The sequence below is a fragment of the Microtus pennsylvanicus genome, chromosome 13 (assembly GCF_037038515.1).
Source record: "Microtus pennsylvanicus isolate mMicPen1 chromosome 13, mMicPen1.hap1, whole genome shotgun sequence".
NCBI lineage: Eukaryota > Metazoa > Chordata > Mammalia > Rodentia > Cricetidae > Microtus > Microtus pennsylvanicus.
This window is the reverse complement of record NC_134591.1, coordinates 21,417,683-21,435,689: the sequence shown is the minus strand read 5'-3', so window position 1 is coordinate 21,435,689 and position 18,007 is coordinate 21,417,683. Positions and strand designations below refer to the sequence as shown.

Sequence of the window (18,007 nt, the reverse complement as noted above, 5' to 3'; positions counted from 1 at the left end):
TCTTGGCCATTCTTACAGGTGTAAGATGGAATCTCAGAGTTGTTTTGATTTGCCTTTCTCTGATGACTAGGGATGTTGAACATTTCCTTAAGTATCTTTCAGCCATTTTAGATCCCTCTGGTGAAAGTTCTCCGTTTAGGTCTGAACTCCATTTTTTTTATTGGATTATTTGTTCTTTTAGTGACAAATTTCTTGAGTTCTTTGTATATTTTGGAGATCAGACCTCTGTCTGATGTGGGGCTGGTGAAGATCTTTTCCCATTCTGTAGGCTGTCGTTTTGTCTTGTTGACCATGTCCTTTGCTTTACAGAAGCTTTTCAGTTTCAGGAGGTCCCGTTTCTTAATTGTTTCAGTGTCTGTACTGCTGGGGTTATATTTAGGAAGTGGTCTCCTGTGCTAATGTGTTCATGTGTATTTCCCACTTTTTCTTCTATAAGGTTCAGTGTGGCTGGCTTTACGTTGAGGTCTTTGATCCATTTGGACTTGAGTTTGGTGCACGGTGATAGATATGGGTCTATTTTCATTCTTCTAGATGTTGATAACCAGTTATGCCAGCACCATTTGTTAAATATGATTTCTTTTTTCCATTTGATATTTTTTGCTTCTTTGTCAAAAAAATCAGAGGTTCAAAGATGTACATATTGATATTCAGGTCTTCTATCCGGTTCCATTGGTCCTCCTGTCTGTTCTTATGCCAATACCCCAATACCAGGCTGTTTTCAGTACTGTAGCTCTGTAGTAGAGTTTGAAGTCAACTCTACTCTACAACAGGGATTGTGATGCCTCCAGAAGTTCTTTTATTGCACAGGATTGTTTTGGCTATCCTGGGTTTTTTGCTTTTCCATATGAAGTTGAGTACCGTTCTTTCAAGGTCTGTGAAGAATTTTTCTGGGATTTTGCTGGGCATTGCATTAAATCTGTAGATTGCTTTTGATAAGATTGCCTTAATGTGCAAAATTAATATTTTTTTTGGCTTTTCAAGACAAGGCTTCTCAGTGTAGCTTTAAGCCTGTCCTGGAACTCTCCTGGTAGACCAGGCTGGTGTCGCACTCACAGAGATCCATCTGCCTCTGCTTCCTGAGTGCTGGGATTAAAGGCATGTGCCCAACTTCAAAATTAATATTTCTATATACTATCAATAAAATCAAGAAAAAGAACTCTACTTGTAATAGAATAAAAAAGAGAAAAATAAATTTAGCAAAAGAAGTATAACACCTTTACCTTAAAAAAGTTACTGAAGTTAAAGACATAAATTAATGAAAAGATCTCCCACAATCATTTGTATTTAGAAAATGCAGTGTTATTAAAATGGTAATTCTATCTACAGATACAATACAATCTTTAAGCAAATCCCAGAATGTCCTTTCGTAAAAATTGACAAGCTGATCCTAAAGTGTATTATGGAAAGGCAAAGGATTCAAAACCGACAGCATCATCCTGATAAACACATGAGAACTTACTTCACTTCTGACTTTCAAAACTTTGAACTGAATGGAAAAGTCTTCATAGCCTCCTGTGTTGAATGAAAGGCTTGTTCCTCGGCTGGCAGAGTGTAGTAAGTGGAGCTGTGGGCTGTGTTCTGGCTGCCCTGGCTCCTGCATGGCTAGCTTATACCCCGAAATAATTACACAGAAACTCTATTCTTTTAAACACTGCCTGGCCCATTAGTTAGAACCTCTTATTGGCTAGCTCTTACATATTGATCTAACCCATTTCTAGTATCTGTATTGCCACTTGAGTGTGGCTTACCGCGACAAGTCTAACGGGCATCCATCTCAGAGAGGAGAGTCATGGCGACTGACTGACTCGGCTTCTTTCTCCCAGCATTCTGTTCTGTCTACTCCGCCTACCTAATTTTCTGTCCTATTAAAGGGCCAAGGCAGTTTCTTTATTTAACCAATGAAATCAACACAAAACAGAAGACTCCCACATCAGCAGAGGAAGTGGCAGAGGCCTTAAGAGGTGGGGCCTCCCAGAGGAGGTAGCGCACCTGAGGGATGTCTTTGAGGAGTATACTGTCCCTGTTTACTCCAGTCCTCCTCTCTTCCCTCTCTGATCTCCAGCTCCACAAGGTAAGCATCCCCTCAGCACATGTTCCTGATGCTGCAATGCTTGCCTCAACACAGACCACTGCAGTGGAGGAAGCTAACCAGGGACGTACACTCCCCAAACTGTCCAGTCCAAATAAACCTCTTTCTAAAATTTCTCTCAAAGATTTGTCAGCAATAATTAATTGACACATTTCAATAATCAAGACACGGTAGTATTTAATTAATAACAGACAACATTTTTTTTTTTTTTTTGGTTTTTCGAGACAGGGTTTCTCTGTGGCTTTGGAGCCTGTCCTGGAACTAGCTCTTGTCGACCTCACAGAGATCCGCCTGCCTCTGCCTCCCCATGGATTAAAAGTGTGCGCCAGCACCACCTGGCCAGACAACATGTTTTAAAAAGAAAACTTAAGTGAGTGCTTGACCACTTGGTATACCTGTGTGTGCAGAGTCTAATATCACAAAACATTAAATGACGAATTATCAGAATTGAGACTCCTGAAAAGTCTATATTTTTATAGTCAAGCAAATTTCAACAGCAGTGCAAAGACAGTCCAATGAGGAAAAACAGTATTAACAAGAAATGTTCTGAAGCAACTGGCTATCCATATGTAAAACAATAAGTTTAGACCCTAACCACTCTGGAAGCAGAAGCAGACAGATGTCTGAGTGCAAAGGCAGCATTGTCTACAGAGCAAGTTCCAAAACAGCCGAGGCTACACAGAGAAACCCTGCTCTACTCTGCTCTGAAAAAAAAAAAAAAGCAAAAATGACATTTTACCCAGGAAGACATGTAAATGACCAAAAGGCACATGTAAAGATGCTGAGCATCACTGATTATCGAAAATATTCAAACTAAACCCATAATAATGTACAATTTTACATTTATGAGAATTAAATTTAAAGAATTACTATTTAAAAATTAAGTAATTTTTTTTTTGCCAGGCGGTGGTGGCGGCACACGCCTTTAATCACAGCACTCAGGAGGCAAAGGCAAATGGATCGCTGTGAGTTCAAAGCCGGCCTGGTTTACAAAGCAAGTTCCAGGACAGCCTGAACTGTTATACAGAGAAATCCTGAAACCTGTCTGAAAGAAACAAAAATTAAGTAATTTTTAAAGTGCTGACAAGGATATAAAGGAATTAAAGCCTTCAAATACTATTGTCATGAGTGCAAAATTATCCAATCACTAAATTTGGTGGCTTCTTAAAAGATTTGGCATAAATTTGCTACATGATGCAGCAAGGCTGCTCTGTGAAGCTGCCTGAAAAGAGAAACAGAAAACATGTGAGCACAAACACTTACACATCATGTTTATAGCAGCACTACTCCTAACAGCCAAAAGGAAAAACTACATTAATTCCTGACGACTTGAGAATGAGTAACTAAATGTAATAAATCCATACAGAGGAATGGAATATTATTCAACAGTAAAAAGAAACAAAGGCCTATACATGCCACAATATAATAAATCTCAAGAACAAGCGCAAAGAAGCCAAACATAAAAAGAGGCATGGTTCCATTGTCAGGAATTATTGAGAACGACAAAGTTATAGATATAGAAAGAAGATCAGTGGTAGAGTTGAAATAACTCTATTCAGAATCTAGAATTCAGAGCAAAGATTTCTCCAATAAAAGCATGGGGTGGGGGAGGCTGAAGAGACAGCACATGCTGCTCTTCCGGAAGACCTGAGTCTGAGTCCCAGTTCTGACATTAGGAAGTTCTCAGTGCCTATAGCTCCAATTCAAATGGGTGACAACCTCTTCTGGTCTTCCTGTCTCTGTCACACACAGAGTCTGAGTCAGGAGACAGAGATTCAATAAGTAAAAATTTAAAACATATATATTATGGATGTCTTCTGATGTTTTCTTTCTAAACTGAAAAAGCATAATAAATAATGTAAAATATTATTATAATTCTAAAGTATGTACTTATATAACATACTGCTACTTCATAAGAAAGGCCCTGGACAAATATTTACTGAATTATCCACGGTCAATTCTAAGAGGTAAGATTATATATACATATATACATAGTCTCCATCAATCCTTCTCAAACTAAGTATAAAAATTTATTCACAGTTTCAGCTGTGTGATGGTGGTGCACACTTTTAATCCCAGCAAAGGCAGATGTGTCTCTGAGGCTGAGGTCAGCCTGGTCTACTAGAAAGTGAGTTCCAGGACAGCCAGAGCTACACAGGGAAACCCTGTCTTGAAAAAACAAAATAAGAAGAATTATCCACAACTAACCTTTCTGATTCTGTTACAGAATATATTTTAAATCGTTTACTTCAGGTAACTGACAGACTATAACGTCAAACGTTCTATTTTTAGATTCTGCAGAGATGAGTCTGTTCCTTGACTATAGAAGTTCTAAGCACTTAGTTTCTTGTTCTGTTTTTTGTTTATTTGAGACAAGGTCCTTGAAATCTGAAAGTTGTTCTATATACTAGACTGCCTGAACTCACAAAAATTTACCCACCTCTGTGTCCTGAGTGCTAAGAATACAAGCAACACAAACCAGACCAGGATAATTTTGATTACTGAACTTATTTTCTTGAAAAATGCACCTTAGGAAAAAAAATCACACCTAAAATGGTTCATTTTGTATTGTGGACCCCATCCCTCAAAGGCAATGGAATAAATTAAGCATCTTACAAAGGACAGAAAGAAACCCCTGGCACAAAAACAAAAAGGAGGAACAATATCAATGGAACACATCTTCTTGAGATGCACTCGAAGACACCAAGGACGCGCAGTCGGCAAGGGGGCTAAAACTCACAGAGCACTCAGGCAGAGTCAGAGATGCAGCAGGAGGCAAGGACACAGTCACCGAAGTCATGGCAAGCAGGCAATGGCCAGACAAACGTAAACAGACAGAAACACGGGGGAGAAAACAGGAATCGTGGGGAATAAGCAAATCTCCAGCAGGAGGAAAGATTCAGGGGCACAGACATTTATGATCCAAGTTAACAAAAGAACACAAGGAGTCCTGAGAGTCAGTGCTATACCTGAAGGAGCTGTTGCTCTTTCAGTCCCAAGAAACCTACTTCCTTCACCGTCCTACAAGACTCCTTCGTCACCCCCTTAGTTCTCCCTGGTTCTTGCAATCAAAAGCATTTTCCAACCAAAGGAAGAGACCAGAGGCTTACCTTTGGGTATCCCCAGTAGTGGCATTACTTGAAGTATTTAAACTCATGGTAAGTCTTCCAATTTTCCACAATACCCCACAGTTTCTTAATGATGTTCTTCTTTATGTTGATGTCTGTGACTTACAAGTTAAATGGACTAAAGCCTGTTAATAAACAATACAACAGCAATTTTATATTTGAATCCTGGGAAGGTAAGCTTTATTTTGATCTATAGACTATTTGTTAATTTTTAAGTTATATAGAAGATAGACAATCCAAAAATTTATAACACACAGCTGGGTGTGGTACACATACCTATAAACCCAGCACCTGAAGGAAGCAAGGGGACCAGCTCAATGTCATCCTCATATTAGTAAGGTGGAGGCCAGCCTGGGATAAATGACATTCAGTCTCAAAAAATAACAATGATAATAATGCTATAGGACTTTTCATTTGAAAAAGAATTAGAAGCCAAAAAAAAGGCATAATGTTAAAAAAAGTTTTAGAAAACCGTAGTAGTTAACTTTTAATCTACTTTAGCTGCTTAAATAAAAATAAAACTGACAAATTACTTTTAATATTTTTTATGGTTTATTTAACTTTATTTATGTGCATTGGTATGAAGGTGTCAGATCCCCTGCAACTGAATCTTCAGACAGTTGTAAGCTGCCATGTGGATGCTGGGTCCTCTGGAAGAGCAGTCAGTGCTCTTAACCATTGAGCCATCTCTCCAGCCCCTGACAAATTATTCTTGCACTTGCAAAGGAATATATTTAGTACCAACTTTTGGGACACAGAATTCAGTCTAAATAAATGAGATATTTTAACACAATGTTGTCAATGAAGATACCAAAATACTCCCAAACAAAAGATCTCATAATAATTTGCTTCCAATTCAGAAATTTGGTGTTTTAATAAGTCCTAGGAAAATGTAGGCAGTGGTAGGGCACGCCTTTAATCCCAGCACTCAGGAGACTTAAGTAGGCAGATCTCTTGAGTCTGAGGCCAGACTGGTCTACAAATTAAGTTCCAGGACAGTTATGGCTACATAGAGAAACCCTATCTCAAAAAAGAAAGCAAATAAAAAAGTCCTAGGAAGGAAAACTACACTGTTATCTTCAACCAGAGAAATAAGTTTCTCTTAGCAAGTCTGTGCCACTAGTAAGCAAAACAGAAAACTAACCCTGCTGTCAAACATTTCGTATCAATCTGTATAAGATGTCTTCCTTCATAAATTAATGTCATAATTTAACCATTTCCTCCAAAGAGGTAGCAGGAAAGAAAGGTGTTGCTTACTCTGGCTGACCTTCTAGAACCCTCTTCTACAGGAGATATTCCGAATCACACAGAGTCAACCATGTAAATCAAGTTACTTTACTACAGTGCTAAAGTATCTCTGGGTAAACGCTCTAAAATAGCACTAATGTAAATATCAATATCCCACAAATACCTCCTTATAGTCCCTAAAATCCAATGTCTTAAGAAAATCTGAACTTTAAACTTAGAGACCTGAAGCAGGATCCAACCAGCACAAGTATATGGCCTTAGGAAAGACAAGACTTTTTGAACATTCTCCCTCTGCCCAAAAGAGAGTTAACTTTGGCAGGCTCTAAATCCTTCACACAGCCAGGGCTCAGCCACTATCGGTTTTTATTACTGGGTCGGGGAACCTGGAAAAGCTTAATGATCCCAATAAAAGGGAATAGCTGAGTAATTTGGTCTGGGAAAAAGATGTAATAAAATAATTATTTAATGATATCATGTGTGTATAAAGGTACCCAAAAGATGAAAACAAGAGGAGAAAAACTGTCAACATATTCAGCCTCTGCTCCATTAACCAAGCTCTAGAAGAAACCATGAAAGGAAGCTATTCAAATAGACGAAGGCCAACATGAATCCTAGGGCTGAGAAATAATGATTCCAACAACAGTGACTCATGTAGCTGAAAGAATAATTTGGTCCAAGGAAAATAGGATGGAATTTTAGCCAAGTCCAAAAAAGAAAAATCTGATTTCTCTGGTGACCTAAATAACCAAACTTAAGAAGAGTGGCGACAAACAGTATTTACTGTCGCTCATCTATGCGGCACCCAGTGCAGCATCCAGAACTACAGTCTGACTAACAACAACTCTGCTCCCTGCGGCACTGCAATGAAAGGGCTACCCAGGTTTTCAAAGGACAAAAGACACAGAGTAGAAAATAGCTTGAAGAAAGTAAAAGGACCAAATCCCCAGTCATAACTAAGATTCCGAAGCCCAAGTTCTTCCCGCAACACCAATGACTCAGAATACGAAGCTATTGATGCTCTTACCCCACCTTTGTTGCCCTTCTTTCCATTAAGGAAAGGAAGCTGGGGCAGAGGAGCCAAATGACTGACTGCCCAAGACCAGTGTCAGTCACCCTTTAAGGTAATGTGGGGATGGTGATGCTGGCACTCAGCCAGGTTATTTGTCTGTTTGTTTGTTTGTTGGTTGGTTGGTTTTTGGATTAGAGTCACAAATGTTTTTCATACTACCAGGATGCTCCCAAAGATGAGACCCAAACAAGCCTCCTTCAGAATGTTTGTAAGAAAAGTTGGAATCTAGCAAAAAGACTGTTCTGTCCTCAGTGTAATGTCCAGAGATCACTGACACACATAACAAAGGATTTTGTTTTCTTCTGGTAATTTTAGTATTGTATGCATCTGAGTGCTCTGCCTGAGTGTATGTTGTGTGCCCCGTGTGCATGACTGGTGGAGTGGAGGTCATCAGAGGGTTTGAGATCCCTTGGGACTGGACTTACAGACAGCTGTCACATCAGGTGGATGCTGGAACTCAAACCTGGGTTCTCTGCAAGAGCAACCAGTGGTCTTAATCACTGAGCCATTTCTTCAATCCAGCAAAGGTTTTCATTTCTGGGAGGGTGGGGGGTCAAACATACATACACAATCTCCACACACGTGCATGTATACACATATAGTCCAAAGGCATGAAAACATCTCTATTTTCCCCTCTGGGGGAAGAATTTTAGATGTCTAGAGATACATGACTGGTAGGGCCTAGCTTAGCAAGCAGGGGATCATGAATTTGATCCTCACCAGCGCACACACACACACACACACACACACACACCAAAAACCAAAAACAATTTTTAAAAGTTTTATTTTTATTTATTCATTTTTATGTGTATAAGTGTTTTGCTTGCATTATATGTACGTGCACCACATATGTGCCTGGTCTCCTCAGAGGCCAGCAAAGAGAGTTAAATCCCCTGGAACCAGAGTTAAATGTGGTTGTGAGCCATCGTGTGGATGCTGGAATTGAACTGAGGTCCTCCAGAAAAGCATCAAATGTTTTTAACCTCTGAGCCATCTCTTCAGCCATAGAAATGTTTTAGATAGTAACAACCTTAAAAGTGTTTTTTTTTTGTTTTATTTGTCTTTGTCTTGGGAAGAAAAATGGAGAAAGAAATAACTGATCAATTTTTTGAGATTGTTTTAATAAAAACAAATAGAAAAAATCCTTTATTCTATGTATTTAGGCACCTAACATCTTCAAATCTAAAGTCTTCTAGACACAGGCTTGTATAGAGCCCCACAGAGAGTTCCTTCAATCCCCAGATCAGATCACTCAGACAGATGATGTGGTAAACAGATGACCCCACATCATTCTGCACCTGGCCTGTGACTTGCTTCTGTGGCAAAGGTGACAGGATAACACTGCTATGACTGTAAGACTGTGGGAGTGACCGGATAGCTCATTGGCACAGCACTTGCACAAAACGTAAAGAACCCTTTCTTCAAACCCCAGCACTCAAAAAAAAAAAAAGATTTACCACCTTTTTTTAAATTTATTTCATGTGCATCAGTGTGAGGGTGTCAGATCTCCTGGAACTGGAGTTACAGACAGCTGTGAGTGAGCTATCATGTGGGTGCTGGGAATTGAACCCAGGTTCTCTGGAAGAACAGTCAGTGCTCTTAACTGGTTAAGCCATCTCTCCAGCCCCCAAAGCTTACCACCTTCAAAAAAGTAAATTACCATGCTATGAACTTCCTAAAGGCAGGGCCACAGGGAAGTGCAGGCAGTCTCATGGCCTCCACCCAACAGCTAGCACTAGATCCCTCAAGCATACAATTTACAAATAAATAAGTAAATAAATAAATAAACCCTGTCAGGGACCCGAGGAAGGGGGCAGATTCTACCCAGGCTGCCTTTAGGTAAAAATACAGTCCAGTAAGCATCTTGTAAATCCCGAAGCAGAAGGCCCAGCTACACTGTACCAGGACTAGTAAACCATAAAGACTGTAATAACAGAAGTGTGCTGCTGGCCAGCTGTGGTGGGAGGCACCTGAATCCCCACACTTGGGAGGCTAAGGTAGGAGGTTCCCAAATTCTAGACCAGCATGAGCTACTAACAAAATGCAGTTTCAAAAGAAGACAGAAAATTAATAAAGCAATGTTCAAAGTGTGCACAGTTTTAAAACACTGAGTTTGTAGTAACTTGTTATACAATAATATAAAACTAATATTGACAGCTTGAAAATGCTCATAGGATGGGTAAAAGTTTTTAAAGTTGAAAAGCACAAGACAAGAATATAATAGGAGAATGTATTCTCAAACTACCTCTGGCTACAAGTATCTTGAATTAAGGCTCTTAATTTGTTTTTCATTGCTCTTTTTGTTTTCAATTTGGTTGGTTGATTGATTTTGTTTTTTGAGTCAGGATCTCACTTTGTAGCCCTAGCTGGTCTAGAATTCAATATGTAGACCATGTTGTCCTTAAACTCAGAGATCTGACTGCCCGTGTCTCCTAAATGCCAGGACTAAAAGCACGCCAGGCTGGTTGGTTTTGTTTGTTTGCTTCCTTGCTTGTTTGCTGTGAGATAAAGTCTCATTAAGCACAGGTTGGCCTTGGATTTGCTACATAGCTCAGACTGGCCTTCAACTCCTGATCTTCCTGCCCCCTTCTCCCCACCTCCCAAGTGCTGGGATCACAGGTGTGAGTCATCATGCTTGACTTCTTTGTTTTTTCTATAGCAAAATTTCCTTATTAATTCAAATAAGGGAATCTGTAAAATGAGGGCAACTAGTGAGAGAATCCAATCAATCATAGAAAACACTTAGTAAAAGACCATCAGCCAAGACATCTACAGAGAAGCAGTGAGAGTCTTTAGATAACACATAGGGACGAGGACATCTGACAGGACCCTGGGGAGAAAGCAGATATTATTACAGGCCTATCTGAGAGCAGAAGATCAAAGAGGGAGAGCTTTGTTCACTTTCACAGTGGACACTTGAAACACACATGGTAAAATGGTCATGAAAGAGCTGCTGTGGCCTGTTAAGGGCCTTTCTGGACTGAAGGAAAGTTTCTGTGGCTGGAATCTAAATCAGACAGGGGTGGGTGGGAAGAGAAATGGAAGGGAGGGAAGGAGAGGGGAGGGGGAAGGGAAGAGAAGAGAAGGGAAGGAAGGAAGCTGGCCCAACAAAACTGGAGGAGGAAACAAAGAAAGATCTCAAAAAGCAAGCTCCCATAGCATTAATATACAGAAAGAAGCAACTTTATGAAGTTAGAGCTTACCTGAGCCTTGCCTTACTCTCAAGTTGTAAGTCTATCTCCCATAAAAATTAAACAAAATAAAAGGGGTGTGGTCGCCAAGTAAAGAAAAAACAATACCCTATCTAAAAGTATGAAAGAAATATATACCAAGACTAATGAAAATATAACTACTCCAAAATAACTTAAAAACATTAGGAAAAGGTACAGACGAGAAAGAGGCAAGGAGTGTGATGGAGTATGCTTTTAATCCCAGCACTCGGGAGAAGCATGCAATCTCAGTACAGTCTTCAGTGAGTGGTCCAGGGCAGCCAGGATACACAGAGATACCTTGACTGGGGAGGGGAGTGGAAGAAAGAGAGACTCAAAAGTGCCGAATGTAGTATCATAGACAGGTTGATTTCTGGGGATCTCTGTAAGTTCTAGGCCATCCTCTACCCAGCACGTCCCAGGCCAGCCAGGGACAGACAGTGAGACCCTGTATGAAATAAAGAAAGAAGGGGGGGAAGGAAAGAAGTAAAGAAGATAAAGAAGAGAAGAAGGAAGGAATGAAGGAGGGAGGAGAGGGAAGAAGGGAAAGGGAAATAGAAATACTCAAAAGTGAGATGATACGGATGAGCAGGTGGCACCTGCTTTAAGATCAGCACCTGAAAGGCAGAGACAAATGGATCTCTGTGAATTTGGGGACAGCATGGTCTACACAGTAAGTTCCAGGCTACCCAGGGCTACATATAAATGGTGCAGTGATAAGAATCAGAAAGAGGGAGAGGGAGAGGGAGAGGGAGAGGGAGAGGGAGAGGGAGAGAGAGAGAGAGAGAGAGAGAGAGAGAGAGAGAGAGAGAGAGAGAGAAAGAAATTCAGAAAGAATTAGAAATAAAAGAAAAACTCACTTAAGTCATGAAGATTAAACTGGAGGGACCATAAAAGCTAATAGAACAAAAATGTTCCTAAAGAGAAATAAAAAAACAGGAAAAATGGGGATTGGAGAGATGGCTCAGTGGCTAAGAGCACACATTGCTCTTGCAGTGGATACAAAGTCAGTTTCCAGCAACCACATCGTATCAGGCATCTCACAACTACCTGTCAGTCCAACTCTGATGGCTCTGATTTACCCGAGGGAACATGCACTCACACACAAATATACATGCATACGCATTAATTTAAAATAAAAATATATTGAGAAAAATGATCAAACTTTAGAATATATATACATACACACATATATAAAGATATTAACATAATAATAATAAAAAACAAAATTACATTTTTTAAAGAGGAGGCTGGAGAGATGGCTCAGCCATTAAGAACTACTGGCTGCGTCAAGAGATCCCATCCTAGCACTCCCATGGCAAGGGGCAGTTTACAACCATCCATATATTAAGTTTAGGAAATCCTAAGCCCTCTTCTGGACTTGCATGCACATGGTATACAGACATACTTACAAAGCACCCATATATACAAAATAAAAATAAAATTTAAAAGGAAAGAACGAAGGAGGGAAGGTCGGTCAATTAGGGATAACATGAAAGAAAGGAGAGATAAAGAAGGAAGGAAGGAAGGAAGAAAGATGGGCTGAAGAGATTGTTCAGAGGTTAAGAACACTGACCGCTCTTCCAGAGGTTCTGAGTTCAATTCCCAGGAACCACAAGGCTGTTCATAGTGCCTTCTCTTGGCCTGCAAGGACACATGCAGGCAGAACACTGTATACATAATAAATAAATCAATAAATCTAAAAAAATGGAAGAAAGGAAGATAGACAGACAGACAGACAGACAGACAGACAGACAGGAGCTGGCTGGTGGTGACACATACCTTTAATCCCAGCAGTTAGAAGGCAGAGGCAGGTAGAACTCAAAGTTCAAGCCCAGCTTGGTCTACAAAGCCAGTTCCAGAACAGCCAGGGCTACATGAAGAAACCATGTCTCGAACAAACAAACAAAGAAGGAAAGAAAAACAGGAAGGAAGGAAGGAAGGAAGGAAGGAAGGAAGGGAGGGAGGGAGGGAGGGAGGGAGGGAGGGAGGGAGGGAGGGAGGAAGGAAGGAAGGAAGGAAAAAATAACATGCTAGGGAACAAGCAGATTGAAGATGACAGGGCAAAGGAAAATTAACCATCCTTGCCAACTCCCCCACCGTGACAAAATCTGAAATAGAGTATTATGCTATCTATAATGGCCAAAACTGGTGTCCACCAAGTACAGTGGCAATAATATTGATTTGGGCACAGAATACAGAAAATACTCCGGAGTGTGCACACTGCCTGTCAGTGGTCCAGGAGGTAATAACACCATTAGAAGCAAACTGAAACAGACCAGCAAAAATTAAACCTTGATTTCTTTAATAAAAGTTGCCATTTCAGTCAGGAGGTTGTGGCCCATGACTTTAATCCCAGCACTCAGGAGGCAGAGGCAGATAGATCTCTGAGTTTGAGGCCAGCCTGGTCAAAAGATCAAGTTCCAGGACAGCCAAGGCTATCCAGAGAAACCTTGTCTCAAAACAAACAACAAAACACCCAACAATAAACAAGAAAAACTTGCACAAGAATATTCACAGAAATATAATTCATATCCACAAGAAAGTATAAATATTAGCTCAGTAAGTAAATAAATATATATTAAACAATTGGACAGAAGTTAATATATGTAAAAATATGAATAAACTTTAAAAACATTGTGCTAAGTGAAAAGGCCAGGCACAAAAAGGTAAGATAGTTTTGATCTCATTGCTCTGACATGTTTAGAAGAAGCAACGCCACAGAAAGTAGGTTATTGTGGGGGAGAGGACAGGGAATTTTACCTGTCATTAGATTTCCTTTTGCGGATACCAGAATTGCTCTGGAGTTAAATAGTGGTAACGGTTACACTATATATGGGAATACACGAAAACCACTGAAAGGTATACTTTTAAATGGTGAAATCTGTGTTATATGACTTATATCTCAATTTGTAAACACATCAGCTGGGGGCAGAGGTGGAGTAGTACCTCAGTCATAGGACACATGCTTAACCAGTATGAGAGCAGGCTAGACCGCCAGCACAAGAACATAAATAAACAGACTAACAAGAAGTCACAGCATTCTCCACACAAAGGACGCCAACCTGCATCAGATTCTCAACCCAGACAGCATCTTCACAGGCTTCGGCTGCAACTAGGCCATCCTGAAGCACCGGTAGACAAAGACAAGATTCTTATCAACAGACCTTAAATGATACCACTCAAATACATCACTCTTCTCTTGTTTGTAGATTTGAACTACTCTGGATATTTCTGCCAAAATATATAACTGTTAGAGATACTGTTTAATAAGAATTTTAAAAATAAATAATATGGCATAGAAATACGAACGTTATAAATAATTATTTATATATATATAAATTTTAAAAATAAGAATTCATTTTCAAATAGGTAAATGAGCAGTCAAACCCAAGGGATCAAGTCTCTGGCCATCCCAAAGGGAAGAAGAGTCTCCTTTAGATGTTAAGAACCATTTCTGGCACAAGTTTCCTACCAACATGTAAATCCTTCAGTTGTCCTTTCACAGTGTCCTCACCTCTCAACCAGTCTGCAGAGACCAGAGGAGGGGGCTGAAGAGTCACACCCTAGAATGCAACACTTCCAGGGTGCCACATACACGGCTAAGCACGCTTGAGCTCATTCTCCTGAAACTCTTGAGACTATCTGCACATCTCACAAACGAGAAGACTGAGTTTCCCAGAGGTTGAGTAATTTGTACAAAGATATTCACCAAAGAATTAAAATCCATTCTCACATCTAGATGACTTCAACGACACTCTACAAAGCAAACAGCCCCACAGCCTCCAAGTTGTATTACTGCGTCTAGAAGAGTCTCTGCCTCCCTGAGCACCCAGCCTAATCTCTCCTTCCTCCATCTTCAAACTGATGAACACTAACACAACAGCCACCAGCTTTCATCCAACAGCAAAGCCAGCCCCTCCACCCTTCTCTCTCTTGCTTAAAGAGAAAATGAACGTAGCACCTGTGTTCACGACACTATCTCACTCTCTTCCTCATTTGGGTGTCTTACCAAATAGTACTTTTTCCCCTTGATCCAACAATGTGTTCTCAAATCATTCAGTCCTTTTCAAGTCGAAAGTAAATGGCTTATATTCCCTCACACTAAGTCCGGGTTGTTGTTGTGTGTGTGTGTGTGTGTGTGTGTGTGTGTGTGTGTGTGTGTGTGTATGATTTCTGCAGTTCTGTGTCCATTCATCACAACACCTGTGTAGGCAGTGTTAGCAGTTACTTTACTTAGTAAGGAGGAACTTAAGAGCTGGTGCACAGCTCAGGAGCAGAACATTTAATACCTATGCTTCTTGTTCAGTCTCAACCACCTTCCACCCCACACGTGAAAAAAAAAGAAAAGAACTAAAGGAGATATGTGAGTCTTTCCACAGAGCAAAACGAAGACAAAAAGGACTGAAATAGATCAACAAAAAAAATTCATGGAACCTGAGACTAAGCCCCTTGTGCTTATCCGACATAAAGACCCTAAGGTCCAAGCAGTTAGGTGATTTAAGACAGTAATAAACGGCTGAGCCAGGACTGACACAGAAAGCTCCAGGTTACAACTGCCTTCACTTTTCCTACTATCGGGTTGCACTGGCTTCATTCCTCTCCCGTTCTCTGGAAAGCACGTTCATTTCCGGCTCTCCCAAAGTTTGGTCGTTACTAAGCACTGTTAAATGCAAACAACAAAACGGTAACTTCTTTTCTCCAACATTATGAGAAGAGTAAAGCATCGCTGTGGAAAGCCTTAGAAAGTGTTTGATATCGACTTTAATAAGTTATATTTGCCTGAGATGGATATCGTAAGGCTTAAACATTTTTTAAGGCACTTCTACAAAATTTCAGCTCTGAAAACTCACAGCTGACTTTACTTAGCATCCTGGTGGATAAGCAGAAGTTGCCGAACTTCTGACACAACTCACTGTTTGGTTATCAAAGTGTGGCTAGCATCTAAAAGAAAAGGAGGTAGGACGCGAAATAAGTTGTGATTCTTAGGTACTAATCCTAAGGCGCTCCGAGGACTCTGGTCCCCATCGGTCCTCCGGGTAGCGCGGAGGATGCTCCTCTATCTGCCTCCGGGTGGGCGGAGAGCGTCGGCGCTGAGCGGGAGGCGTGTCCGCACCATCGAGCATCCCCAAGGCCGGTCCTCCCTGCGAGCCCAGGCTCCTCTCAGCACCTCCCGGCCCCGGGCACAGCCCGCGGTTACCTCGGGCTCGCGTGGTCCAGCCTGCACACCCACGAAGCCCCAGGCCGCTTCAGGTCTAGGGCGGAAGGTCAGGCAGCCCTCAGGAAAAGGAGTGACAACTGAGGGGAAGCCGATGGGCTCTAGGACCGGGATGGAGAAAGTCTGCGAGGTGAAGTTTACAACGGCCACTTCCGGGAGACGGGAACACGCGACTGGGCTCCGGGCCGCGGCGACTTTCTCCGCCTCCCTGGCCCCGCCCCGGCAGGCCCGCCCCTTGTCACCGCGTCCCCGGCGTCCGGCCGCCCGTGTCGCAGCTCCGGGAGACGCAAGAGAACGCGGGCTCGCGCAGCAGGGGCCGGCCCGCGAAACCGCGCGCGCTCCCGCGCGGGGCGGACGAGCCTGCGCGTGCGCCAGGGATGGGGTGCGCGTGCGCAGACCGCACAAGAGGCTCGGGCGTGCGTTTCGCCCAGTACGCGCTCCGGCCCCTCTTTTGCTATGCCTTCTCCTTGTCTCACAACTGCCCGAACAGACTAACGTGCAAATTTCCATCTTCTAATTCCTTTTCCTTGCCTGCCAAAGGATACCAACCCGTTCCTAATCTGTAACCTGGCTTTCGAGCTCTTTCAGGGTCTGGGAACCCCACTGAGACCGGGCGGATGCCGGGGTCCCCAGGGAGAGTCTGCCCAGGCTTCGGCACAGGTGGCGAGCTCTCCCCAGCGCCCTCGGCTTGCACAAAATCTGTCTTTTCTTCCCACCCCCTTTGTATCTCGGCTTGGGTGGGAAAAATGTAGGTCGATGCTCTGATGCTGTTGAGCGTCTTTGATTATAAATATTGTGGAACCGGATTCATTGGCAAATAAGGCCTCGGAGCCTTCCCGTGTGCTCCATCCCTGCTAGATATCAGCCCCTCCCCCTCCTCTCCCACAATTTATAAAGAGCTTTGGTTCTCCCTGTAGCAGCTTCAGGGGATTGGGAAAGCAAATCCTCTTTTGTTCCTTGGCTTTTTGAAAGCCTATTCCCCAAAGAACAATGCAAATTGGCGGGATTTTGATGAAAGGTTTTTATCCTTACCACCTCTACCTCCACAAGTGTTCATACAAAATGAGCCTTTTATGCTAAACTTGTCCCGGGTTGGTCGTAATCAGCCTGAACCAGGTGTTGGGGTCGTCCTCAGCTGCTCTTGTTTTGAAAATCCAACAGTCCTAAAAATAAATAGATTAAAACTGATTCTTGTGCTGCTGAGAATCTTTAATTGGTTTGAGGTCAGCCATTCAGTTTTTAAAAGGTCTTCCTTGCTTCTTAAAACTTTAGCCAGAAAAGATAACTGCTTCAAAAAAAAAAAAAAACACCTGAAGGAAACAAAAGTAGACTACTCTGCTTAGGAATCAAATGGAGAATTATGATAAATAACATTAGAGCTTTTTAAAAAAAAATGTGTATGGTTTAGTTTTATTATTTGAAAGGTTTTTGTTAAGGGGGTTGTTTTTTTGTTTTTTGTTCCGTTTGGTTTTCTTGGTTTGGCTTGGAGTGTTTGTAGCCCAATCAGGTCCCAAATTCTGGATCCCCCTGCCTCATCCTCTGGAGCAATGGGGTTACAAAAAATGAGCCACACATCAATTTGTCGTGTCTTGTCTTTGTATCATTAAAGAAGGGAGTATTACATTGCAGGGATAAATGTTAAATGTATTTTACACTGTGCATTTTTTTTTAAGGAAAATTGGGTGACTTGAAGCCTTGCAAACTTAATTTACTTGGTTTTTAGCATTTATAGAATAAAGTTCATGTACGTAGCATGGAGCTAAGTGATAGAAATACATGGTATGGGGGCAGGAGAGATGGCCCAGAGGTTAAGGGCACTTTCTGCTCTCCCAAAGATCCTAAGTTCAATTCCCAGCACCACATGGTGACTCACAACCATCTATAATGAGTTCTGGTGCCTTCTTCTGGCCTGCAGGCAGAATACTGTGTTCATAATAATAAACAAGTAAATCTTACAAAAAGAAATACATGGCATAAAGTACAAGAGCAATGGGGATCAGAGAAAAGAACTGTTAACAACCCTGAGTACATGGGAGAAATTTATGG

General features: G+C 41.5%; 1 protein-coding gene across 2 annotated transcripts in view; it reads right to left on the bottom strand.

The window, feature by feature from the left end:
• Ccdc171 (coiled-coil domain containing 171) overlaps positions 1 to 16,154 on the bottom strand; it is a 332,057-nt gene extending 315,903 nt beyond the window's left edge. For both annotated transcript variants that reach the window (XM_075944990.1, XM_075944989.1), the window contains exons 1-2: positions 15,944 to 16,154; positions 5,200 to 5,342 (exon numbers count right to left, since the gene is read on the bottom strand). In XM_075944990.1, the coding sequence (XP_075801105.1) occupies positions 5,200 to 5,246 (47 nt within the window). In that variant the 5' untranslated portion in view covers positions 5,247 to 5,342; positions 15,944 to 16,154. The remainder of the gene's footprint in view (positions 1 to 5,199; positions 5,343 to 15,943) is intronic.
• Between the last annotated feature and the right edge of the window lie 1,853 nt (positions 16,155 to 18,007).